Raw genomic sequence first — 13,459 nt, forward strand, 5'->3', positions numbered from 1 at the left:
TAGTCTATTACTGATCTATTGGCGGATTAACTACTTAGGATTCATTGCTTATGTTTTTCTATAAACATTTGATTGCTTTTATATGCAAAACATAAACAAAAACATTTTGATGTGGGTGGATTATGTATATTATGTGCCATGTAATATACTCTAATAGATTGACTAAAAGTAGTGGAATGTAACTTTTTTATTTATTGTTTTTGTAGATGTCGAACTTAATTTCAAACTGCCAGGCAGTTAGTAGGGTCAGTTAGACATCTTCTCCAGCAAGTAGTGTTGCTGCCACCTCCCCACCTGATATAACCACGTAGGGTGTCCCTTCAGTCACGCCTTTTGGTCCAACGGTGTCTACGGGTCCTGCGTCATCGACTTCTTTGGTGACGCATCCTCTACTAAGCGCCCGGTAGACTCATCGATGGCCCCGGAGTTTTGAGAAGGCTGAGCAGTCTGGTGAGGCTTCTTTTGTCCATGGAGAGGGGTCCCAAACAGGTAATGCATCTTTCTCATAGTATAATAGAAATTTTGAAAGTTGTTTTGGTTGTTGTGAAAATCAAACTTTTAAATTATTTGGTTGTTGTGAAATCTGTTGATGGATGACAAAAGAAGACCCCCAATCTTCTTTAGAAAAAGTTGGTTGATAAATTCTTTCATTACACTCCAAAAAAAAAGTTATCTTTCTTATTCTTTTATTTTCTCATTAGTGAAAATCTTCAGTATATTTTTCAAGTTACGAGTATGGTGTGCCAAAATTTCAAAGAGATGAGACTACTCACATCGATACCATTTTAAGGGGTGGATCCCCATTTAAAAAAATTATTAAATAATTTTATTTTTTTAGTTTTTAATATTTAATTATTTTTTTAATATTTTAACGGAAAAATTGATAGAAAACTGACAGAAGGTATGAAATTGTAAAAAATTCGTAGATGAGGTATGACATTGAAACTTTTTAAAGATGAGGTATGAAACTGTTAATGACCCAATAGTTGAGGTAATTTTATGTAATTTATCCTTTAAGCTTTGATTTTTTTTACTCTCTATTACACAATTGGTAATATATATATATTGGGGGAGGTCAAAGTTTCCTGAGATTGACATGTTCAAGGAGGTGTACGTTTAGCCCAGGGATGAGCTGATAGAGCAGCTTCATGTAAGTTATTTCACTTTTTTAATATTCAGTTAGTATTAATATAAATTACATGTATATTAAAATTAATTTGTGTGTTTTCATTTTTCTAGTCCACCATGGTGGAGAAGGGCCTCACTGTTTTGGGGGAGGTGGCTTCCCAGCTTCCCCTAGAGACTCCAATTGAGGAGGTGTTTCCTCTTGAGGATGCGGGTTTTCAGATCATGACAGACACACTCGATCAGGCCCTTGGTTGTAGGCAAGGAAATGTTCACCGAAGGCTTGGGAAAACCCATTTTCGGCACCCGTCTACCTTATCCTCACGGCAGAGAACATAAGAAGTCGAATCGCTGACATCTAAAGTGGCGGACCTATATGAGCAGATTACTCCCCAGCAGTCTCAGTGTGCGACCCAAAGCAGTTTGATTAACCAAATTTGTCTCGCCCTTCAAATCTCTAGCATTCGGTTCCCCGATGTTGAACCACTTCTAGCAACAACCTCCCAGCCCCCAGCCCCAGCAGCTACAACCTCCTAGGCCCCCAATGCAGAGGCGATTGTTACATGGACGACTACATATTCTAGGTTTTTTTTAAAATTGTTTTCAAATTTTAAAATATTTTTTTTTTTCGTTGTATGTACACTTTCAATAATTTTTTTAATTCAATATTCTTCAGTACATTTTTTGTTTTTAATTTCATTAAATTAATTTATACATAAAACAATATTATCAACATTTAAACGGAAAAAAATAAATAATAAATAAATAAAAATTAATTTTAAAATCTTACTGCGACGACCTTATGTCCGTTGCGCAAGGGTCTGGTGGTCGAATCCTAGTTTCGTCGCTCTTTGTTTTGCACAACGACCACCAAGTCCGTTACGCAACATTCATTTCGCACGATGAAGCACTTTCATTTGTCGCCCAATGTCTAACGTCACGAACTTTGCGCAACGGCCTCTTTGTCACCGAATGTTTCCGACGACCGTATTTGCCTTTGCGCAATAGCTGTCCCTTCGTTGCCCAAGCAGTTATGCTTAGTAGTGCTAGTGACTAGAGCAACCAAGCAAAGGACACAAACTTGACACTTTACGTTGTTCCAAAATCTTCGCTTATTTTGTACATCAACAAATGTAAGTAGATAAAAAAAATTGGGTAAATCTCAGTTTACTACCCTCAAGTTTCGTGGTTGTCAACATTTGATACATGAAGTTTTTTTTGTTCTAGAGTCATACCTAAAGTGTTAATTTTGGGATAGTCTCATACATCCATTAGTCTGGCTGTTAAGTCTTTCGTTAACTGATGACGTGGCACCCATGTGTCATTAAGGGGTTCATGTGGAAATTAAAAATTCAAAAAAAAAAATTTCCAGCCCAAATTTTTAACCCATAATTGTGTACTGCCTTTTTTTTTCCTACCAAAATTTTTTGAAAAAAAAAATCAAATTAAATAGGAAAAAAACCACAACTTTCTATTTCAAATCTGCAAATTCAATTCCAAGCAAACTTTCAATTCTAAATCTGCAAATTCATCCTTTAAACTACCAACTACCAACAAAGTTCACAACAAAGTTTCAAGGGTTCACAACAAAGTTCAATTGTCAACAACTTTCAATTCACAACAAAGTTCAATTGTCAGCAACTTTCAATTCACAACAAAGTTCAATTGTCAACAACTTTCAATCACAACAAAGTTCAATATTCCAAGTTGTACACCCTCTAATTCACATGAAAGTATCAAAAGACCACAACTTTAGCAACTAATGGGTCAAGGTGTTCTTCCAAAATATAAGTACACAACTAAACCAAAATAAGAGTACCAAAAACACGAAAAATCTATCCAAAAGTTGTTTCAGAAAAAACTAAGGGCATATTCAACTATAACAAAATCAACCCTTAAATAACCTAAAGCGTTAAAGCAGCATCATGAAATATTCCTCCTTTTCTAACCTCTTGCAGTAGACTTTGAAGTGGTTTGAGAGGCATGAGTCGGCTGAGATGAAGGTTGTGGAGCTTCCTGAGTGCATGGTTGTGATGACTGAGAGGGTTGTGATGCTAATTAATGAACCTATAAAACATTAGCACTCACATATACTACACTTCACAAATAACAAATTCACTTAAGAAACGAAAAATCAACAAAAAATATCAAAATTATACCTCATTTTTCTTGTTTTTTTTTTTTTTTCCTTTTCTAGTAGCTGGAAGAGGATGAGTGGTTGGGCATCTAGCCTTGTTGTGTCCCGAGCCCTTGCAAACACTACACTTCACACTTTTTTGCCCTTTCTTGCTTAACTTGAATTCACTTTCATCACCCTCTTTATTTCTCTTCTTTTTTGGTCTCCCAAGCTGCCTTTCAAAAGTTGGAGGAAGAATGCATTTGAGTTTAGATGGCTTCTAATATTTCATGCCTTAGACGGGTTGAATCAAGTTTTTGTAAGCTTCAAAGTACTTCTCCTTCTTGTACCAAGAGGAAACAAATTCCTCAAACTGTCTCCTTGCATAATAGATGATCGAGCAACCATGTATTCAAGGAAAGCCTGTCAAATCCCATCTTTTGCATGAGCAAGTGCACCCATTCAAATCTACCATATATTGCCTCAGCCTTCATCCACTTCAAATTTTTCTCCTCCAGACCATGTAGTTATAGTGTATGAGCTTTTTAGCTTGTACTCATTTAACTTCTTATGGATCTTTGGGCAAATAGTTGCTTTATCCTTCCTCATTGCATCTTTTCTCAACCATATCATCTTCATCAATAAAACTCTTATAGTTTCCAGCATGGTAATAACCCTAGCCTTCAAGATAAAAGAATTGAAGCTCTCACATAGGTTGTTTAAGAGAATGTCACACTGAGTAAGCCTCAAAGTGTGACCTACTCCAATGCAAGGCTGGTCTCTTCACCAACCATTTATAAGCTTCATTATTCAGCCTATTCACCTCAGCCATACTCTCTAAAATCAACGATGGTTGTTGACTTGGCAGCATTCCACAAGGCATTCTTTAATCATTTCCCTTTAAACTCATCTGCCTTATAATTGGTGTATAAGTGCCTAACACAGAACTGATGATTACAATTAGGCAGCACCTTCTCAAAAGCTGGTATTAAACCCTTTTGTTTGTCAGAAATGAAAGTCCAACCACGCTGGTTCATAATTCCCAAGTTAGCAACTAGCAGTTCCAAAAACTAAACCCAATTGTCCTTGCTCTCAAGCTCTACTATGGCATATGCAATAACCCAAGTTTGGTTATTTGCATCCATTCCTATTGTAGATAGTAACTTTCCATTGAACATTCATTTCAAGTGACAACCATACAACCCTACAAGCTGCCTACATCCATTCTTAAATCCATTTATGCAAGCCCCCAAACAAATATAAATCTTCTGAAATATCACATGAGCATCATCATAGGGCATCACCTTCATCTTAACTGTACTACCAAGGTTTACCCTCCTAAGCTCATCATAGTACTCCCATAACCTTGTGTACTGATCCACGTTACTCCCCTCAAGGATTTTCAAACACTATGTTCACACTCTATAGGTTGTCTTCAGGTGGATCCCAACCATTTTTTCCTCCTTCACTGTCTCCATAAATATAGTGATGGGCATGCTTGGGTTGAGTCTGAACTTGTCCATATACCTTTTCACAAGCCATGCCACTTTGCAGTTAAGATTTTCCCTCCAAATCCTCAGACATTCATGTTTCCCAATATAAGTTTTCACTTGCATTGAATCTTCATTATACATCCTGGAAGCATAGAATCTTCATGGATAGTTTTTCTCACACTTTGCACTAATCTTCCATTTCTCATTCCTTTTTAGCTTAATAAAAGGTGCACCATGCTTAATGGAGTGAGACTACACTGTCTCTCTCAACTGTACAACATCTCTGAACTTTAATCCTTTTTCAAAGTTTGGTTCATCCTTGTTGGCTTCTTCATTAAACTTAAGGTAGATGATCTTCTCATCACATTCTGAACTTGAATCGTTAACATTGTGTAGGCCATCTGAGTCTTCTCTCTCATCATCAAGTGGAACGTCTTCTACATCATTTGCATCAATAATTTCTTCTAGATGTTGTTTCCCAACCCCTTCACCCCTTTCAGCATCTCCAATCACAATGTCTACAACCATATCATCTACTGCACGACGATCATCATCTTCCAAACTGTAGTCACTATCCACAAACTCACTATCAGTAGTGTCATCCCCTGCATTTACTGCCACAAACTATGCACATTTGTTAAAAACCTAAACTTTGCAAAAATAATTTAATATAGAAATTAAAATTGCAAAAATAAATGTTTCAAAAATTTTACCTTCATTAGCTTTTAGTTCAGCCCCTTCATTAACTTCTTCAACTTCGTGACCTTCTTCACCTTCATCGCATTCTTTATCAGCATTGAGAGGACCATCTTCAGCCTCATCTCCACTTCCCTGTCCTCCCTCAGTTCATCATCACCATTGTAGCCTATGTCATTCAAAAGACAGCCGTTTTTCTAAGTGATCAACACCCTCTTTTGCTCTACCCTTCTTTAGTTTTGAACCACTTCCCTTTGTAATCGAAATTGACAACCTCAATTCCTCAATATCTTCTATAGTGACACCTTTTTTTAATATGCCACTTTCATCTAGATTCATCAAAAGCTTATGTTTCATGGTAACGTTCTTCAAACTTAGATGTTCTAGGTACATTTCTATTTCCCTAGTCCCTACAACATACTTATACATTTTACCCACATCTTGGTCCCGTTCAATAAGCCTTAATCTCCCTATAAGACATCCCAGGAATCCCATAATGATACAAGATAAACTTGTCGTCATATCCTAACTCCTTAACCATTTCATCAATCTCGAAAAAAGACATGAAGTCTTTGTCTATGTAATCAAATCAAGCCTCAAACCCTCCCGTATATGCATTTTCAGACCACTTCCCACCATAGTTAATTTTAAGGGTAAATAATTCAGGCATGCCTGCAAAGTCAAGGAAAAATGTTTTAAAACCCAAAAAAGTTAACCCAAATCACTAACCTGTAGGACCATAAGGACAAAAAGGTGAAAAACAAAACCATGGGAACCATGAATATAGGGTTTTTTAAAGGCTGTAATTGAGACCACGAATGAAAACAAAACCACATGCACATTGAAAACAATTAACAATGCAAGAAACCCACTACAAAACACAATTCCAGAAACCATAGAAAAAAAAATGGGATTGGAACTCACGAATCCCTAAAATTCAAAATTGAAAAATCGGAAAACCTAAACCCATATTATCTACACTTCAAAAAAGGTAGGTTACTTACAATAAACTGGTGTTTCAGCTACTTCAATCCTCCTTTTTTGCCACCTCATCGCTAGCGATGGCTTCACGATAACCTTGCCCATAAACGTGTGTGCAACATACGATGACGTGCGATCGACAGCGAGTTGGACTGACGACGAGGCGGAGTGAAGGCGAGGTTGAGCGACGGCGAGGTGGAATGACGGCGAATTGGTAGGGTTTCAGATGGAGATAGGGGATCAAGATTTCTGGGGGTGTAGGCTTCAAGTAAAAAGTGGTTTTCACTTTTAACTGTTCCCATTCTAGATTTTGAATTTTGAAATTTTGGTTTTTTTTTTTTTTTTTTTTAATTTCCACGTGGACCCCTTAATGACACGTGGCGCCCAGTCATTGTCCACATGGACACCACATCATTAGTTAACAGGAGACTTAGCAGCCAGACTAACGAATGTGTGAGACTATCGCAAAATTAACACTTTAGGTATGACTCTGGAACGAAAAAAAACTTTATGTACTAAATGTTAAAATCCACGAAACTAAAAGGTAATAAACTGAGATTTATACTAAAAAAATTTATTATTGTTGTCATCAATTATATTATTTTTTCAACATTATCTAAAAAAAAATTTAAAATATTTACCAAACCAACTGTTTCATCATTTTATAATTTGATTTCATAGAATTGGTCCGACGACTTTGTCGTCGGGTCAAATTTATAACGTTATTTAATTTTATGCAGAATGACGAAATATTCTTCTCTGACGAGATAACTTCGTTAGATCAATATAGCCAACACACTCTTACTTGACGAGTTTATTGGTCGGCTCTGTTTCGTCCAATGAACGGGCAAATTACAATTTCGTCGGATATGACTTTGAGCGACAGACTTTGCTCTACTAATCTTTTCCGACGAATTTGTGTTGAGCAACGGACACTGCTCTACTAATCTTTTCCGACTTTGCTCTCGTAATCTTTTCTGACGAATTTGTGTTGAGCGACGGACACTGCTCTACTAATCTTTTCCAATGAATTTGTGTTAGCTAAAAATTATGACGACGAAAACAGCTTTGACCCGAAAATACCTTTCTGTTTGGCGAGTTTTTTATTTTTTTATTTTATTTTTTATTTTTTTAATTTCTTTCTCTGTAATGCGGGTAAAACGACTAATATATCAACTTGGTGTTTACACGTCAAGTGGTACTAAAATATGAAATATGGTAAGACTAGTTTATTCTTACATCATCGGCAAATAATTCCGCACCGAAAGTTCTGATTGAAGCACTTGTATACGACGGACGTAACAAAAATCAACTTCCCTGTACAATGTGACATGCTTGACGAAAAGGAAAAAAAAAAATCTTTTTGAATCATGTGCGCTGTGTTACGAATAAGATTGAGTTTGTTTGGTGAACAAAGCAATACACATTCTGGAGCTAATCAAATAGCAGTTTTCTAATACAGTTTTACTTCCCTCGTTATTTCTCATGTGCAATTATTTTAGATTATAGCAGCTTCTCGAAGAGAAGACTACCTATGAAACACAACCTGCAGGTAATGATCATAAAAAGTTTCAGATAGATAGCATTGTGCACAAAATGATAACTCTCAATATAAAATCCAGGAAATACAAATAAACCATACACTGTTTTATTAGATAAGTAAGGAGATTGAAATTGCAGACACAAAATGCTTAATATTACTTATTCAAAGCAAGTTAATCAAGAAACAGCAACACCAAGGCTCTATCTTTTCCAGAAACACTGATCAAACAGGAATGGCCCTATTGACCGATGGGTAAACAACGGTTGCCGGATGAGCCATGATTCTGCGACCCTTCACGTGCCTGAAGCAGTAAACAAGAGCCCCAACAGGCCACTCCACAATGGCAGCTCCAATAAAGGCCAAAAACCCTAGGGTTGGCCCCACCACCTTGCACCTGCACGGGTTGCTCCTAGTCCCACACTGCACGCATATTGGAATTCCACCAGCCATTGCTACAGATTAATGTCTAAATCCAAAACAGGAGAATTATACAAACAAGGACAAAGTGGATCAATTCAAAGCTTCCGAAGATCTATCGGTTTAGTGAATTTTTGAGTTGTGGTTGTTTGGAGGATACTAGGGCTTGGTTTTATAGGGGTCTTGATTTTAATTAAAGTAACTCGAAGGCTTGGTTACCAGGCATTTCGTGACCATGACAAGGTTTGCGGAGATGACAGGAGGAGCTACGTGTTGCTTTACGCAAATGCATGTCCGACACGTGTTGATGGTACTTGATGGTTTGGAAACGTGTCAGATCGCTAGAACTGGTTGGTGCGGTCACTTATCCAACTTGGTCCAATGAAACCAAGACAATATGGCGGCGTCGATGAGATTACTTCTGTTAGCAATTTCCTGGGGTATTTTAATCCCCTTCGCTTTGTGTTTTATTGTTTAGGAAATTCGGGTGCAATAATAAGAAACAACTCATTGTAACCGAATCCAAATCTGGATTGTGAGGGCTTTAGCCAGTATTTCAAGACAACTCAAGGTTGATGGAAACAGTCAAGACAAAGAAGATTGTACAAGGGACATTAATTGAATCTTTAAGGCCATTTGTTATGGTGACTGCACTTTTTATTCTATCGTTCTAGCTTTCCATTCTACACTAGGTAAATTTATCTTTTTATTTGTTTATTGTTCTTATCGTTTAGTTTTTGTTTATTCAGTACCTCAATGTAGTAGTTTAAAATTTAGTTTCTCAGGTAGTTAATTTAGTATTTTAATTCTGTAATTCAGATTTATTTTCAGTTTTGTACTTTAGTTTATAATTATCAAAACCAATCCCCACGACTAGTTCCTTTGGATTGATGCAATTCACCATACACACTCACATTACCCTATCGAAACATCGATAAACAAAAATTCATTTAATATTTATCATATCCATCACATGCAAGTGTCTCAACTTTAACGATTTCTCGCCAATCAAAAGAACATTTGAATTCACCCATCGCGTCAAAAGACTATAGTTGAAGATTAAGAACGTCTTTCAAGGTCCTTACACATAAGTCGCGGAGAAACCTTTGATCAAGATATGTTCCTTTCTCGGTCATATTCGTATTTGAAACAAGTTAGATCAAAGCGCAACTACAATCTTTACGTGCTTGACTTGAGGCTGCAAATTGGCAAGGATCGAGAGATCCCCAACTTGATTGCCAAGCCAACAAATATTTCTTTTTGTGTAATGATAGGGAAACTAAATTTGTATACAGAATTTACAAACTAAATAATATGTTACCAATAGAAATGAGCACGTTGAACAATGTTTAAGTAATAAGCAAATTATCAACTTCTATGTCATTTAGTTTACCAAGTTTTATCCACAAATTTGATCTGACTAGCATTACTCTTTCTATACATACTAACATTTGTTAAGTATAACCATATATATACGAAAACATACTACATATATATATAGAGAAAAAACAATTGTAAATCGAGGGTATCTCATGAAAAAATAAATCGTACAGGTTTGGTAACAATACAACAAGTACTCATCAGTAGTACTGCATCACACATGCCCTTGTCGAGCTGAACTAACTCGAGGCATGGACAAGATGAATGTCACAATATTACTAGGGCACGGACAAGCTGGCACATTCACATAACATGTCCTCACTGACGTAACTCAAAGCAAGGACAAGCCGGTGTGGAGCGAAAAATAATTCAATTTTTTTTTTAAATTGACACGTTAATTTTCATCTGCAATTGACGAGAATGTCCTTATTAAATTAGCAAAGCACACATTCGTTCTACTTGCAGTTTAGACTTGAACTGCTAACTACAATTTCTTCAAGCTCCTCTGCTCATGCCAAGGAGAAAATTCAAAAGAAATAAAAGATAAAATTAATTTATAACTAATATCCTATCTTTAAGCTTTCCTTATTGAAGATCAACTCAATGAAGCAAGAAATTACAATCAAATCCAATAAAGAATTCTACGAGATAATCCCAAGACATTATTAATTAAATAATATCATCAGAATAATTTTGTCCTTCATCCAATTGATGACACATCTTGGTCTACTAGATATCGATACATGGCATAGAGAACCTATTGGGTTGTGGACTACTTTAGGCCATGTGTACGGAAGCGTGGCAATGTGATGTAAGCATATATAATCCAATTTACATGCATGGTTAATGAAACTTTGGATTCCATCTAATCTTATTAAATTAATCAACGTGGTCTAGATTAATCAACGTGCTTGTTTTCACATAAAACAATTTAAGAACATGTGCATAAACTTAAATTAGTTGAGAATTCCAACATTTAAATTTCATATGAAGATGAATTCTTTATTGTGGCTCTCAAGTGTTAGCCCTCTACTAGTATCCACATGAATAAATCTTCAATTAGTGAAGCATGAAGACGACGAACTGCTAGGTCCTTCTTCTCTAATAAGTGTGGCAGCAAGGGTAGTGTTGTGTGGTGTTTTTTTTTTTTTTTTTTTTAATTTCTCTAAATTATAAAATATAATTCCCTTCTCTCTAAATTTTTATTTTACATATGTAAAATCTACACTAACTAAATTTGGCATTGGACAATTTAATCCTCTTTCCCTTAAGACTAGGCTTCTTTATTTTATTTTCGTTCATTAGCCAACAATAGATATAAGACCAAACCAGTTAATAGAAAAACAAAAAACATAGTATAAACCATTTATATCAAATTCAACCTTCATCAATTTTATTTTTTGATATCATTCTATTGTGTGTGATCTTATAGGTTCCAACTAAAGCTGGCAGTGGATAATTTGATTAATCAAATTAATCTAGTTTTACATCATTAGAAACCATTCTAATTCAAAGTTGTAGGATTATCCACAAACCGAATAATAACATCTATCAGTGCCTTTTGGCTATCGAAATTAGTAAGAATATGTTGAATTCATATAACATATGTTTGAATTCATACAACATATTATATTCCAATCATATATTTTAGAGAATGGAACATTTGTCAAACTGTAGCATGAATATAATTGCCCTGATGTATATCATGTATTTTGCTATCGGTAAGGACTTTTGGAAATAAATCGTCAAAAGACTTGTGGAATATCAACTTTCATGATTACCTAAAAAGTGACAAGATTCCTTGTTTTGCATTCATGTATCTCCATATTAACTCAAAGCAAGGCCAACAGTACTAATGCCCCTGCATAAGTCTACATAAGAAAGTTCATCTGTTTTTTATTCATATATCTGCAGGCATATGAAAAATGGTCCCCTTGAACTCTCAACAACTTTACACTTTTGAGAAAAACCTTTCGAAATCATGACTCAATACTTTAGGAATAATAATAAATTTATTTAATTTATGATGAGAAAAGGGAAGTAAAGAAATTTGTGCTAATTGCATTTTACACGCTACATATTTCAGTTATTTTCAAAATGGACAACAAGGTTTTAATCTCAGCATTTTACACCTAAATATTTTTATTTTTATTTTTAAGACTGGTTCAATGGTTCTAAATCGAACCAAGCAATGCAAGTGGTGGATTATTTACTTTGGTGGTTAGACCTTTTCCTTTTGTGTCTTCGGTTCAAACTCTTCTCATTCCTTTTTAATTTCAAATAAGTGTAGATTATTCCGGATTCAAATTCTTCACATTCTCCTTAATATAGAGTAAGTATTCTTTGTAATCAGAAAACGAAGCAAACAAATGAAAATAAAAACACATAAAAAATGAACCAAGGATAAGAACACAGATGAAATTGATATCAATAAACATAGACTCGAAAAAACAAAGGAAGGACGAGGAAAACGATAGAGAAGAAAAAGGAAATAATTCCAACAAATAACAAAAAAGAAAAGAAAAAGGAAAGACATAAAACAGAGTATATTTTGACGTGGCTTTGTAATAAAGGCCATTATTCTGTGGCCTGATTTTCTAAAAGGCGGACAGCTGTTTTGGCCCAAAAAAAAAAAGGGATTTTAACTTTAGTCGTTAAAGAAGAAAGGTATTTAATAAAAATTTGGTATTAGATTACATATTGATTATAATCTTTTAATGTGCTCTTAATTCAAATTAATTAATTTTTATTTTATTCAATATTTCCCATTAAATATTTAAATTTATTAATATACACATTTTATTTTATTTTTTACCAAAAAAAGTTTTAATAATTTATTAAATTTATTAACATTCTTCAAACTTGAAAGACTTTTTTTTTTTTTTTTTTCCGAAAGAAAGACTCAATTAATGTACCTAAATGTTAGTACCAAAATGCATGTACCAAATTAATGTACTTAAATGTTAGTACCGAAATGTATTATATTGAATTAATGCACCTAAATGTGTGTATTGAAACGTATGCACTGAAATATATGTATCGAAATATATTATATTGAATTAATATACCTAAATGAAATATATTATCTAACTGTAGCAAAATGTATTACGATGAATGAAATGAAAATTACAATTATAATGAAATATAATTAATACATTAAAATTAGGAAGAAAAAGAGAAATAATTAAAACATCAAAATATAACTAATAAATGAGGTGATTAATGTATCAAGTGACTAAAATTAGATTTTGATCTTACTCATAGTTTTAGTCTAAAAGTCATCTTTGCCGAGGATTAGAATGAAGTTTCTTAAAAAAGAAACAGCATGTCACTAGTATCCTATGTTTTAAATAACTGGCCGAGAATATACCATTTAATCAAGGGTTAAAAAGCAACTTTTCGTCTTTTCTTCCTTAGGCTTCTATCCTCGTTCGTTCTTTTACCTGCTGCCATGTACATATGCTTGCAAACTAATTTCGGTGTCACTCAAGATTTGGGCCCTGTGCTGCCGTTCTGTTCGCCTTGCCCAGGGTCGGCTATGTTTGGCTCCAATTGGCATATTCGATATGGGTTTGGAGCTGTAAGGCGTGAAACCTATCAGGTAAAGAATTAGCATATAGTAACTATGGTTCTATTCAGGATACCTATATGGAGAGGTGGCCTTATTTTGTCCTTTTAATTATGACTATATTTAATAATTTCCAGGGA

The 13,459-nt window shown here is 34.8% G+C and overlaps 1 protein-coding gene and 1 pseudogene across 1 annotated transcript; both read right to left on the reverse strand.

Moving 5' to 3' along the window:
* Positions 1-4,131: 4,131 nt before the first annotated feature.
* LOC148694470 (uncharacterized) lies at positions 4,132-6,713 on the reverse strand (annotated as a pseudogene).
* A 1,324-nt stretch (positions 6,714-8,037) lies between these two features.
* On the reverse strand, positions 8,038-8,528 carry LOC137738882 (cold-regulated protein). The gene has a single exon (XM_068478354.2). The coding sequence runs from the start codon at positions 8,402-8,404 to the stop codon at positions 8,177-8,179; it is 228 nt and encodes a 75-aa protein (XP_068334455.1). The 5' UTR covers positions 8,405-8,528; the 3' UTR covers positions 8,038-8,176.
* Positions 8,529-13,459: the final 4,931 nt, after the last annotated feature.

Source organism: Pyrus communis, chromosome 9 (assembly GCF_041283825.1).
Source record: "Pyrus communis isolate YQ-2024b chromosome 9, ASM4128382v1, whole genome shotgun sequence".
NCBI lineage: Eukaryota > Viridiplantae > Streptophyta > Magnoliopsida > Rosales > Rosaceae > Pyrus > Pyrus communis.